The sequence below is a fragment of the Centroberyx gerrardi genome, chromosome 7, assembly GCF_048128805.1.
Source record: "Centroberyx gerrardi isolate f3 chromosome 7, fCenGer3.hap1.cur.20231027, whole genome shotgun sequence".
NCBI lineage: Eukaryota > Metazoa > Chordata > Actinopteri > Beryciformes > Berycidae > Centroberyx > Centroberyx gerrardi.
The window spans coordinates 4,778,384-4,792,009 of NC_136003.1; the positions used below are offsets into that span (position 1 = coordinate 4,778,384).

Below are 13,626 nucleotides of genomic sequence, written 5' to 3' on the forward strand. Positions count from 1 at the left end.
TTGTTAGTCCCTCCACCATGGTACATGGTGTGCAGAACATTATGTTGTCATGGTGGTGTGTGTGTGTGTGTGTGTGCGCGTGCGTGTAGATACATTGCTGTGAATACTGAATGACAGCTAACCTATCAGAGCGCAGCAATATCTGTGCTTCTTGACAGTTGATGAATGATGTGTTTATCCTGATTATATCAAGACTGTAACTTCAGCTACAGCAACAGTTAATCTAGCTAGGTGCCGTGGGACTGTACAGCATCTGGACTGTACATAAAGTGTTAGGCTATGTGAAGACAAGTAGGCTATGTTGACATATATTTGATAAATTAATGCATTAGGCCTAATGCTTAATTACCTCATTAGCATAACTGGTTATGCTTATTATATCATGGTGATTATGGCAGGACATTTCGTGCCTCTTGTTTTTGCTTTGGATTCATTTTGTTCTGTTAAAGTAGTCCATATAGGCTATCTGTAAATATTGTTTGCATGTATGAACTTGCTTTCTGTACATATTCTATATTCATTCTTATTACTTATTAAAATCCATCTGTACTTTGGCAACAGAAGTATAGCCTACTAGTCGCGCTTTTAAGGTGTGTAAACTATGACCATCATAAGTCAATCAACCACTAATGGGAACAAAAAATTCAGTTATCTTTCAGAAAAGCATTAATTTAGGCTAGGTTTTTCCCCTTAAAAAACTTACATCAGTTTTATACCACTTACTATTACGCATACTATGAATGTAGGCAGAATTAGGTCGAAATTAGCCTCAAAATGTGGGTGAACTGTGACTGAGAGCATATTGAGGCAGACATTTCTCACTCAATCTGAGTCCTTCGGCCAGAGGGGGGCAGGGGGAGGAAAGAAAGCGAGGGAAAGAGAAATTTTACAGAGAATTTTTTCCAGGTGTTGCCCGCCGGTCCGCCCACCAGCCGCCCGTCCCTCCCTCCCTCCGGTCCGGGCTCCAGGCAGGGGCGGGCGGGGGGGAGGCAAGGGGGCAGGGCCACCGACCGACAGACACGCCGACTCACCGACGCTCCGGAGCGGCTCGGATGTGAGGACACACACCGCCGAAAACACACACACACACAGCTCGGCCCGGGTTGCAGAGTTGAGCAGCAGCAGAGCAGCCGGGGCTTCCTGCCAAGCACAGACGGCGCTTCTGTTTCTGGTTATCCGCCTGGACGACTTTAGTTGTTTTTCATAGGGAATACAAGTTTTTCCTTTTTGAATTAAGTTTGCCTTTTCTGACTTGGAGCGGCATCCAGCGGGAGCCTTCTGCACGGAATCAGGATGTCGGAGTTTTCCGTGAATGACCACCTCGAAGGGATATTATCAGATTTTGAAGGTATGTAGGCTGCAGTATTCAATTAGCCTACTTTACTGACCGTTGACTAGATGATTTCATTACCAGGTAGGTAATGAAACAAAATGTGAAGCTGCAGCTCTAATTCACCTCCTCAACTCAATAGAAAACTCAAGCCTGCATCCTTGTAGCGGTAGAAAAGGAGAGTTAACTGTTATCTCCTGTCAGTTTAGTTCAATTCAGCTTTATTCTCCCTTTGCATTCTTTTTGCAGACACATTATAAGCGACAACACAAGTACACAGCATGCATAAAAGCAATGGCAAGAGCAGCAAAAAAAAAAAAAAAAGTAGAATATCATCAAACAACTTATAGAAACAAAAATTATATTTTCAGAAAAAACATCAATTCATTACCATATCTTCATTACATCAAATCCTTAGTGATGTATACACTGAATCACATCAGAATGATTTATGGCAGTCTAAAGAGGTGGTAAAATCTGTTATGCATATAAAAAGCTAGAGTTTAGCCTGGTTTACTACACTACAACTCTGCATCTGAAGCAATACTGATTGTCCATGGACACCAATTTGCTTGCAAGGAAATGTATCTTCATTGTTCGATTTCTTTTTTTGTCTTTGAGTGAGAATTGTTTAATGAGTCAAGTCAGATGGCACAGGGAGCCTCAACTAAGTTTAATGACATAGTGTAAAGCAAAGCTCCTGAAAAGGTCTCTGTATGTTTGTAGATGAGAGAGAGAGAGAGAGAGAGAGAGAGAGAGAGAGAGAGAGAGAGAGAGAGAGAGAGAGAGAGAGAGAGAGAGAGAGAGAGAGAGAGTGTGAGTGAGTATAACTGCACCCCATCAACAGACAATAGTATCTTTTAGAGGCAGTAAATGCAGGTTTCTGAATGAGTTGGCTGTGCTTCAGTGACTCACTGTTACTGTAGATCCCTCCTTGTTGTTCATCAAGTGGCATAATGCATGAGCCCCTTCAAACTGCTGCATGACTCAGTGCACTTACTGTCAAATTACTGTTAGTTCTCACTATGCATGCTAAATCTTGTGGAAGAAAGAGAGATCCAATACTAATAAATACTTTTAACGTGTTTTTGGAGTTGTTTGATCTCTCTTTTTTTAAAGAGACCTTTGTTTAATGGACCTTTGTTTAATCCAAAGTGCACTCAACCCCACGATCCATCATATGCTAAGAAGCATTCCAGCCTCCTATCTGTTTTCCATAGTACTAAATCTTGCCATCAGTTTGTAGTGGCAGATGAAAAAAGTTTGCAGCTACATGCATTTCTACCAATGACAAATTCAAAGCTGCATCTGACACATTTTGCCAGTTCAGATATGAAAACTTTAATGTTTCAGGCCGGACTGCTGTACATTACCATGCCACCTCTTATTATGTAGACCAGTGGTTCTCAACTATGATGGGGGCCCAAGAGTCTGCAGGTTTTCATTCCAACCAAACACTCCGGCAGCTGATTTCACTGATGAGTTCCTCCTCTCTGGTTGCAGGTGTGCTAATCAGCTGCTGTAGTGTTTGGTTGGAATGAAAACCTGCAGACTCCTGGGTCTCCATGGTGCATGGTTGAGAACCACTGAAATAGAAAAACTTTGATTGTGACAGCCATCGTAGGTAAGATCGGGGGAGACAGAGGAAGATTGGGAAATATAAAGAGAGAGGAAATACAAAGAATGTCAGAAAAGATAGAGTAGAGAGAAAAGAGGAAAAACTGTAGTAGCTATTAATTTATCCAATGTGAAGAGAGAGAGAGAGAGAGAGACTAGGAGAACGACAGAGACCTTTTTTCCCTCAGGGTGATCCATCATGTCCTGGGACCCTGCAGGGACAGTACAACAAAAGCTCCCCTCTCTCCTCTCATTCTTACTCTCTTTCCACATTCCTCTGTTTAGACAGGTGTTGATCTGTGGTACTAAACAAATTAGCCTAGCCTCCGGCCTGAGACCGCCACCGTTGCCGCGTTCGTGCGACGGCGAGGAGTGTTTTCGTTGCCTCAGAACTCCGTCACAGGACAGCGTTAAGATCAAGTCGCTAGCGTCGTCCTGTCGTTTTGTACTTTGACTTTGTACACTGTGTTGGAGAAGTAGCTAACTTCAGGCTAGTCTTACAGGTTTACAGAGCTAATTTATTAGGGATGGAACGATATGCTCACGATTCGATACGCGATATAGGGTTCAGGATTCAATACAACCACGATACGATGTAATAAATGAAAGTTCAATGACCACAATGTGTGACTGTGCAGAATTTTGTTTATTTCTGAGCCACATCTCTTTCTAGCAATGGCATTGGCTTGCTAGAATGTAACGAACAATTCAAGCTCTTTTGAGGTGACTCATCAAAGCTAAGGTAATGACGATGGTAAGACTGACTGCCCTTGCATAGTAAGAAATAACTAGCCCTAGCTAATACTGAACTTGTCTAGAATAAACGTCTTTAGCTAGCCCTAAATCCTGGAGTTAGAACACCCCAAGACTGTCCCAGGCAACCAAGGTCACCTCTTCGATGCCCTAAATGACGCCCGTCTTTATAGGTCGAACTCTGCCCGACAGATGGTTGCTTCCCTCAAAGGGCCCCCTGAATGAGACATTAAGTTATCTCACTGTCTCCAATTATCTTCTCAAGGAGGCACCAAACGCATCTCATTCAGCTGAACGGTCAGCGCCAAGATCCCATCTGGAGGTAAAAGATCACTAGATGTGGCTCTAAATTTGATTTGGTAACAGGGGAGCAATTGTTGACGCTGGACCGGCCAGGCGGCAGCGGAGCACCGGGTGAAAGGTGGAGCCTTGCTTCCAATGTCCACTTCTCTTTGCTGGCCTTTTAATCAGATGTATATGAGCCAGCGTCTAAAGGCATGTGATTTGGTTGAGCAGAGCTAAAGAAGGACGTTTTAGTGTCTTCTCGTTTATCAAGGGTCTGGGCCCATGTCAGAACAAAGGACCAGTGTTATATAGTGTGCTGCTTTGAGTGTGTTTGAGGGAACAGATCAGAAAATTCTTGCTAAATTGTAAAATTGTGAAGCTCCGTTTGTCGTGTGTGTTGGTGTGTGTTTTGATTGAAAGGAAGGTCAGTTTGGAATTTATGTCCAATCAAGAGCTGAATTCTAATAGTGTTAGGGTTATTAAGCACATTTCTCAAGCTCATTTTGCAACGTTGCTGTTCCACCACTCCCATGATCAGCGATGCCCCAAGAACCCCCCTCAGAAAAATAATTGTCCTCTATGACTGCCTTCACACTTTCCATTACCATGCGGACTGGGTATTCGCGTGGTATTTGGCCAGAGATATAACGCATAAAAACCCAGATGTAAATGCACACAAGGTGCTTTCAAGATCCAATGGCCCCAATCACCTCTTAGAGGTGGTGAGATACGGTTGGCAACCTTAATACCAAAATCTAAAAGCACTTGCATCTCTGATCCATACAGCTACATAAACAGAAATAAACAATGCGCATGGATTAAGAGGGGGAGGAAGACACAGGACAAAGGTCCCAAGCCAGGTTCAAACCCATAACGTCAAAGTTGCATGATATGTGTTTTAACTGACTGAGCCATCTAGATACGCAAATTTTGTGGAATTCTCACATAAAAAAAACAAACCCTCCTTTTCAAATGTGTTTTCTGTAAGCGCTGATAATGTGAATATCCAGTGATACACATTTGTACTTTCCGAGTAGATGCTCTTGTAAATCGGTCATTGCTCAACATAGTGCAAATTTTCTAACCAATAGCAACGCTGTATTAGCATGATGAGGACATATCTTTAATCTTCAGTATTTTTTAATTTTGTTGGATTGCTGCCCAAATCCCATTCTTTGCTGCTACAATGACTCAATTATCCCTTTGGGCATCAATAAACTTTACCTTATGTTATACTAATTGATTCAATTCCCAAGCACCCGCCATATTTGTAGGATGTAAGTATTATGAGGGGATGCAATCAGTGTTTTACAAGGGAATGGCAGATGTAAATGGACTAGATATCTGACAGTTTGACACACTAACACTAAGCCTAACCCTAACCAACTAACAAAGTAGGGGAAGGCAGTGCAACCTCTGACTCGTAGGTCTGACTCTTATCCAGGAAGAGACAGGAGCCCATGAGGGCCTTAGGGTAACATGGGAGATTAGAGGGGGGTCAGGAGGCTACGGGCAGCCCCGCCCACCCCCTGTCACATCCTGGTACTGCGATCCAGCAGGGCGCGAACCCTGGAAAGATCAGAGAGGGTCCCATGACTTACTGACCCAGTGACCATACACACACACGCACACACAAAATTGCTCACACACAAATGCACGCATGGACACACACACAGACACACACACACACACACACACACAGCCAGTTGTCTTTGGTCATGACAAGTGGTACTTTATCAATAACAAAGCACTGGGTCCCCCTCCAGCATTCCAGCCTGTGTTAATGCAGTGGAGCACAGCCACCCAGGGCCTAGACCAGGGTGTGTGTGTGTGTGTGTGTGTGTGTGTGTGTGTGTGTGTGTGTGTGTGTGTGTGTGTGTATCATCTGTTGAAACACCAGACATCTGAGCTATGTCACATATACAGCATAAAATTGAATTCATGAGAACTTGAGTAGGTTGTAATATACAAAAAAACACACACATATACACATACACCCACAGGTAGCACTCAGTGTGGCCTGCTGCCAAGCCATTCTTCTGTAATGGAGCAGAATTTGGCAAGACATCAGTGGAGACTGCCTGGTGCTCAGACATGTCAAGGAGTTGTCAAGCCCTTAAAACACGCTGGATCTCTTCTAATGAGCCAATGGAGAAGGGAGACAAAACCATTACTTCAGTATGATGAGTCTTGCCTCAAAATACAAATTTCAACCATCTTGACCATGACCATGTAAGTGTAGGCATATCATTTTTCAATCCTATCAGTCAGTTCAGCAAAAAAAATGCACTTGCTGGTAGTGGAGGAGAGAAAAATGGCCGCCACAGCTACCAAATTTGAAAATGTCCAGGGCATCCAACTTGAGAGTGTACCGGTTTTGGTGCTGAATGATTTGGCTCATTTCTGGCCTACTTGGTCTGGATTAAATACTGTTTCTACATCTTAGGACAGTCCAGTCAGTAGGTATATGTGAAGCTGAACAACTCTCCTAAGACAAGAGAAATGGAATCACACATTGTTAGGTGGAACTTTATTTCCAAACTAGTTTTTAGATAGTTCAGCTCTTATTCTAATTCTACCATTTGGATTCTGTCCCAGTTACTTCCCCCCTCTTTTCCACTTCATTCTCTATAACCATTTTGATAAAAAAAAAAAAACATTACCTGAAGTTAATCATTCATTGTGCCATTTTTTCCAAATGGTGGGTATTTTCTTGTAATAACATGTATATAAACTGAACTCCAGTAGTACAGAAAAAATTTTGAAATGCCAAAATTCTGTTATCCCTCCAGTCCTTAACTGACTATAATACAATCTAATGCCAATCTGATAACAAAAGACTTCATTACAGTCTACAAGTCCACAGCACTAACCTCTACTGGCCTTCATACTGCTGTCTTCAGTTTGTTTTTAAGACAGGAGAAGAAGACAGGCATTTAGCTGCACTGTTCCTTTAATAGACTCCAGCTTCTGTCTAATATTTTATTTCAGGCAACAGGTGCTTATGAGGCAAATAGTAGCTGGACATCTGAAACATGATGATGTAAGCGCTAGTGTGTGTGTGTGTGTGTGTGTGTGTGTGTGTGTGTGTGTTTATGAGTCCCTAGGCACTGTGTTATTTTCAATGTTACGACATTGCAAACGACTGCTTGGAATGTGTCTTCCAGATGTGCTTTTAGTAAATGGAAGTGGTCTTCACGTGTGTGGGGGTGTGTGTGTGTGTGTGTGAGAAAGAGACAGTCTGTATGAGTGTGTGGCTGCAAGTGTGCAGGTTCACAGTGATGTATTGGTTTGTTTCCATTTTAGTTTCCACACATAACTCTCAGTGTGTGTGTGTGTGTGTGTGTGTGTGTGTGTTTGCACGTGGCGATGCACAGGTTCTCCTGTCTGTGCTGGGGTCGTCAGAGCACTATACCTCCATGGAATGTGTAGAGAGGGGGGAGGATGTACCTGGACAAGCCCAGACTCGGCCTCCCCTCCCCGCATGTCCACAGGCCAGCCTCGGCCTCCAGCGCAACTCCACACTCCCAGTTCTTACTGGTTTCCAAATCAACCCTTCTCACTGGGTGATACCTATTTACTCACGACATAGAGGGTTGGAATCCTTTCCTCGACTTTTGTCATGTCATCCTCACTCCAACTGTGTCCACTGTGTTTAAATAGTCAGACTTTCAAGCCCCTTATGTGTAGCATTTTAAATTTGGTTAGGTGGGCTATTGCTTTGCAACTGCATTGGCTAATCTATATCAAAAAAATGTTTTTTGCCTGCAGATATTTTAGTTTCAACTAGACTGGGCTAGCAAAGCATTTTTTTGCATATCAGGTTTGGAATTTATTAAGTTTGCCCAATGCTAATGACACGGCGCTCGCTCACATCATATTTAGTAGTCCTTGTTTGCCCAGTGTTTGTATTCCAATGTGCGTTTGTAACTGGGGTTGCTAATCTAATCAAATGTGACAGAAGGTATTTTGCCGGCAAATATTTTATCACTGAATTTGAATGGATAGAATGGTCTTTCCCATTCAAATCAACATTCCTGGAGGCGTACCGCTGGTGTACTGTTGGGCTAGCTTCCGCATAAACTGACTTACGGCAAGTTGCTGAGGCAAGAGGTTTTGCAAGCAACTGGCATTGCAGCTGAATTAAGTTGTCACATCTGTGCACATCTGTATTAGTAGAACTGGTTATAGCTGAGTTAATCCGTTTCAGTTATGTCCATTAGCTGTTTGAAGTAAGCGAATGCTAACTTTTCTTCTCCACTAAAGGTAGGCTAAGCTACGTTTATAGCATTTAAGAGGCTATATTAAGTTAAAGGTACCTGTTTGATGATGCTTACCAGCTAGGTTTGCTAATATGCTGATTTTGACGAGACGAGTTAGCGAAAGAAGCACATCTTTGATAATGCTACGTTAACCTCGGTGCAAACGTCAGCTTTCAGTTGGGTTTTGACAGTTTGCACTTGTGCAAAAGACACATCTGCACAGTTCTCAAGCAAATGTGACAGACTTTACGGCCTTAATGCACAGACTTCCTTTGTCATAGCAACTAACCCTTAAAATTCCATAGTCGCCATTTTATGCTGTATTAGCCAAATTACCATAGCAAGTTCTGTGGACTGGATTGAGCTAGCAAAGCAGTTTTGCCTTGTAGATGTGGAGTTTGGGCAGCTAACAAATCATTTTGACTAACAGGCTACTATGATACTGAAAGACAGCTAACCTATCGCACAGCTGTATAGTAGAGTGGATCTATTTTTCTTGACAATACATTGGGTTAATGATGTGGTTATCCTGATTAAGGAACGACCAATATGGATTTTTTAAGACATACGGATATATTTTGTTCTCAAGCTGCTGATTGCTGATATTTCATGCCAATATTTTTGTTTACAATTTAGAATTTTTTAGGTTAGCATAAGCTACAAAGCTGCAAGCAAAGCTACAAAGTCACAATGTTACAGTCAACAATAGCATCATCGTAACTAGCTAGTGAACTGGACCATTTGCTTTTGCATTTGATTTTGGTCACAATGTCGCGATTACCGTTTAACGCATTAAAATGCAGTTACCTTTCGTTTGACTTGGGTGTAGCTTTCATGAACTAGCTAGAGATTGAATCAGTTGCCTGTCGCTGCCATTTGGGGCTGCCAATGTGCAAAATCACCTTGTGCAGTTTGAACCTGAAACCCAAGTTGGAACGCTAAACCAGTGAGAATGAAGTAGTGAGGATCGGCCAGAATGTCCTCACTCACTCACTCATCTTTCTAACCTTATGAGGACAGTTGGTCTTCATAAGGATAGAAGGACAAGAACACACACACTACCACACACACACATACACACACATACACACACACACACACACACACACACACACAATCTACTTCTACCAGGCCAACTGGAGTCCAGTTGTTCCCTGTTTTCCGTCTTCTGGAGCTCTGGCCTGCTGCCAAAGCTGCAACAACTGCAGGTCTTGACTTTCCAATGTCAGAGACTCTGCAGGAAGAAGACACAGAGGAAAGAAGGGTGGGCGCTGACCATGTATTGGCAATGTTGCGGGTTGGATTCCAGCTCACAAACTGTGCTGCATGTTGTCCTCCCTCAACAACAATCTTATCTTCACTCCACCGTATAACAACGCAGACATTTTTTATATTAAAAACCAGATTTAATGGCCTTCATCTAGGTTACAGAATTGCATGCATAGTCAACAATAAATATATAAAACCCAGAAATCAGGTTAAAAACCTAACTGTAAATTCAATGGCCACTGACGTTTAGCTGGTGCAACGTCCATGTTGGACAAAATGAACCAAAATGGAGGAAGATGAACCCCAAAGCAGGAGAATGTCAACAAAGCTGTTTTTTCAGGAAGCATGCTATCATCACACACACACACACACACACACACACACACACACGCTCACACACCCCTTTCCTTGCAAACTGACCTTCCACAGGCATGAAAGGATGTCACACACACACACACACACACACTTTCCCAGAAACTTGGAAATATGGGTGTGCTTGTGTGTATGTTGGTGCGTGCGCATGGGCGTGTATTGGTGTGTGTGTGTGTGTGTGTGTGCGGGTGCATTTGTATGTGGGTTTAAGTGTGTGTATTTGTATTTGTGTGTGTGTTGTGTGTGTGAGAGAGAGTTTGAGTGTCTGTCTTTATCAGATTCAGGTGGCATTGTGTAAGAGGAGAGGATTAGGGTCTGCACAACTGTGAGAACAAGAGGGAGTGGAGCCAAACACACACACACCCGCACGCACTCACACACACACACACACACAGAGGTAGAACTGAGCGGAGACGGGGCGCACCACTGCCACCATAATTATTTCCCCAGTGTTTGACAGGGTGCCAGCAATTACCTGATACCAGGCCTCCTTATCTGTTGTATGGAGGGCAGGTTCACACTTGTAGCTAGCCCAGCCTACACACACACACACACACAGACAACCCTCCCCCTCCCCTGCCCGCCTGGGGCCTCTCAAGGCCACAAGCCATTCACCGGCCCTTCTAGAAACTGAAACAAGTTAGCCTGACGTCACGGTATTAAAGTAAAATTTTTACTGCCCCATATCATAAAATGACCATCATATATCTGTGGGGTTGATAAGGTTGTTGATCAATACCAATGACTCAACAATTACTTGGCCAGGTGCTGAGATTTCTGACTTTAAAAACGCTCAGATTTCAAAGCAATATTATTATTCCAGTATTTTATAGTATAAATGGGTCTGATGTGTTATGAATGCATGAGTACTCCAACCTACAATGTTGAGCGTGATGCATGTACCTCAGTCCACAGAGACCTCAGTCCACAGAACGTCAGTCCACTGGACGCTGAATGAATGCTGTGTGTGTGTGTGTGTGTGTGTGTGTGTGTGTCACTCAGAGGTCATTGGTCTGGTCATACAACACATAGAGAGCTGTGTTTGGGTCTTAATGACATGAGAGGAGCCCCTGTAATCACACCTTAGCTCCCTAAGCTAAGCAGTATGGACGCACTACACACACACACACACACACACACCCAGACACACACACACACTTCAGCCTAGTATGTCTGAATGCACTGCCCTTGTGTGTGTTTCAGTGCTTCTCCCGCTTTTGTAAGTCCTTGTCTGTTTGGTATGTTTATCTTCACAGACTTAAGCACTTTTTGTGTGTGTGTGTGTGTGTGTGTGTGTGTGTGTGTGTGTGCTTGCCACCCATGAAATGTGATTTCATTCGGGCTTCATTCTTATGTGCAGTCTCAATCAGTTAGTACAGCTAAATTCAAATGTGGATAGTGCTTTTAGTAGTTTACTTTTTTTTCTCTTTTTTGTCATTTTGAGGTGTAGTTATTTCTGGCTATAAAAGAAAAGAAGGGAAAAAAGAACACATTTTGATTTACTCCTTTCATTGGCAAGGTTGTACCAGTCTAATCACATCACTCAAAAGCTAAAAAACCTTGTTCTCAACCCAAAAAAAAGCCAATGACAAATTAGTATTATTCCAGTATTTAGCATGATGATATATTACCTCTTCACTAGATGTTTCTGTTGGATCTCTGCTCTAATTAGCAAGTTTATCCCTCTACATTGTGAAAATATGACTTTGTTATTTATGTCCATTACATGCCACCGTAAACTGGGACAGAGATCTGTCGATGTTGTTGCAATTCTTCATGTGATTTTTGTATTAAATGACATTGGAGATGTAGGAATCATTCCTGGAATCATTCCTTAAAAATTAGTCCGAGCTACTTTTTTTTTCAGTAACTTACACAACTATATTTGTCTTGAGTGAAGCTTTGGAAGTTGGAAAACGAGGCTTTCAGTGTAGCTTCACCAAAAATGGGCAGATTATTCCCACCAGCTGTTGTGGTTTGCAACACTTGTGTGATTTTAGGACATTTTATGAGTCTTTGTGGTCACATGCTCTCTTGCCATCTCTTTCTCATTTAGACACACTCACAATCGCACACAGTAGACACATACATACACTCATCTCATACAGTCACTCACACACACACACACACACACACACTTGCACGTTACCAGTCGTAGAGGCTAGCAGTGTGCTAGGCAGACAGGTGATAGCATCTGCAATGCTGTAGGTGATGGGCTGATAGAGTAGGGCTGATAATCACACTGTTTACACAGCAGAAACAGCCAAATGCGCCGGCCACGGAAAAATACCAGCAGCTCCCATTGTCTAGAAAAACCATGTGGGCTGAAATGTTTCACCCACTTTGGGTGGGATTGTTTATAATGGACGAGAGATGACGACGATCTTTCTAACGCACACTCTCTCTCTCTGGTCACATCCATTTGATGGTCAGTTAAAGTCATGAGCCCCTATTGCACATGCATTCACATGCAGCATGTGAATGGGAGCCGGTGTCACTGCTCAAGGTGTTGTAAGATTTCTGGTAAAGTTCCGTATCGAAACATATGTGTGAACAATGCCGTAACATTAATGGCACAAGCATGCACAACGTTTGGACGCTCTGTTGTAGGAGGGAAATACAAACCACTATATAGGTTCTTGAAACAAACTTGCAATAATATGTGGCATTAAAATGAAATTCTGTAGTTTTCATTGAGATTTTTCCAATATAGGTTGCACTGATGATGTCACTGCCACAGTCCACTCCAGTGAGGTGGGGTATTTATGAATTCCAATCGGCAAAAATGTCTATACCCATTAGCAGGCTTGTCAAATACTGTGTATTTGACCAAAAAAGGCATCCAGCATGGTGAAAACCTGGACGAGTCAGAGCATGTAGAGCGCCATCTTGATTGCTCTCCCTTGCTTTAGAGGGAGATGTGTACAGTACAGTAGCAAGGCTGTGGCTGTAGTTCTTTTGTAGGCTATCTGTACGATGTTATGCTTTTGCAAAAATAATGTTTAATTTCATTCATAGCTGATGTGCATGGTGTTGTAAAATGTCTGACATGAAAGTTCAAGCTGCTACTAATTTATAGTCAGTTATTAAAAATCCCTTCATGGGAAAATGAAATGAATGATTTTTTTTGTGTGTAAACATGGCTGATTTGCCTACTAGCTAACGTATCTAACAGAAGCTAGTGTTAGTTGTGGCTAGCAGCCTAGTCATGTGTTAGCATTAATGTGGGGTGCTTTGGTAATTGAGTCTGCTGGCTAGTTAGCTAGCTAATAAAGCCAAAAACCAGAGGTTTATTCAGGTTATCTGAGCTGAGTCTTCTAGCTACAAGCTACAACTCGTAATGCTTTGGAGTAGTGACTTGGAACAGAGGGGCTACGGATAAAAATAAGAGTTTCCTGTGTCACAGTAACATAAATTTAGGAGAAAAAAATCTACCTCATCAGACTATTCACTTTTGCTTATAATGTTACTGGAATGACCTGCATCCACACCACAACAATGTTTTTCAGGTATCTTCTTTTTTTAGTCTGGTTGCTATATATTTAGCCATTTTTTGCACACAGCAGTCATGATATTCAGTTTTTTACATACTTTTCTCTTTCTTTTCTGCTTTTAAATGGAATAAACTCAAACTCAGTCAACCTCTGTGGAGCCAGATGTGGTTACTGGGGATTTGTTACGCAACTGCAAAGCGTCTATAGTGCCAAATAGTTCAGGTTTGTGTAAAAGCACCAAATT

The 13,626-nt window shown here is 42.4% G+C and overlaps 1 protein-coding gene across 1 annotated transcript in view; it reads left to right on the forward strand.

Moving 5' to 3' along the window:
• Window positions 1–1,244: 1,244 nt before the first annotated feature.
• The window catches only part of septin12 (septin 12), a 76,608-nt gene continuing 64,226 nt past the window's right edge, over window positions 1,245–13,626 (forward strand). The window contains exon 1 of the mRNA XM_071908815.2: window positions 1,245–1,348. Within this exon, the coding sequence (XP_071764916.2) occupies window positions 1,294–1,348 (55 nt within the window). The 5' untranslated portion in view covers window positions 1,245–1,293. The remainder of the gene's footprint in view (window positions 1,349–13,626) is intronic.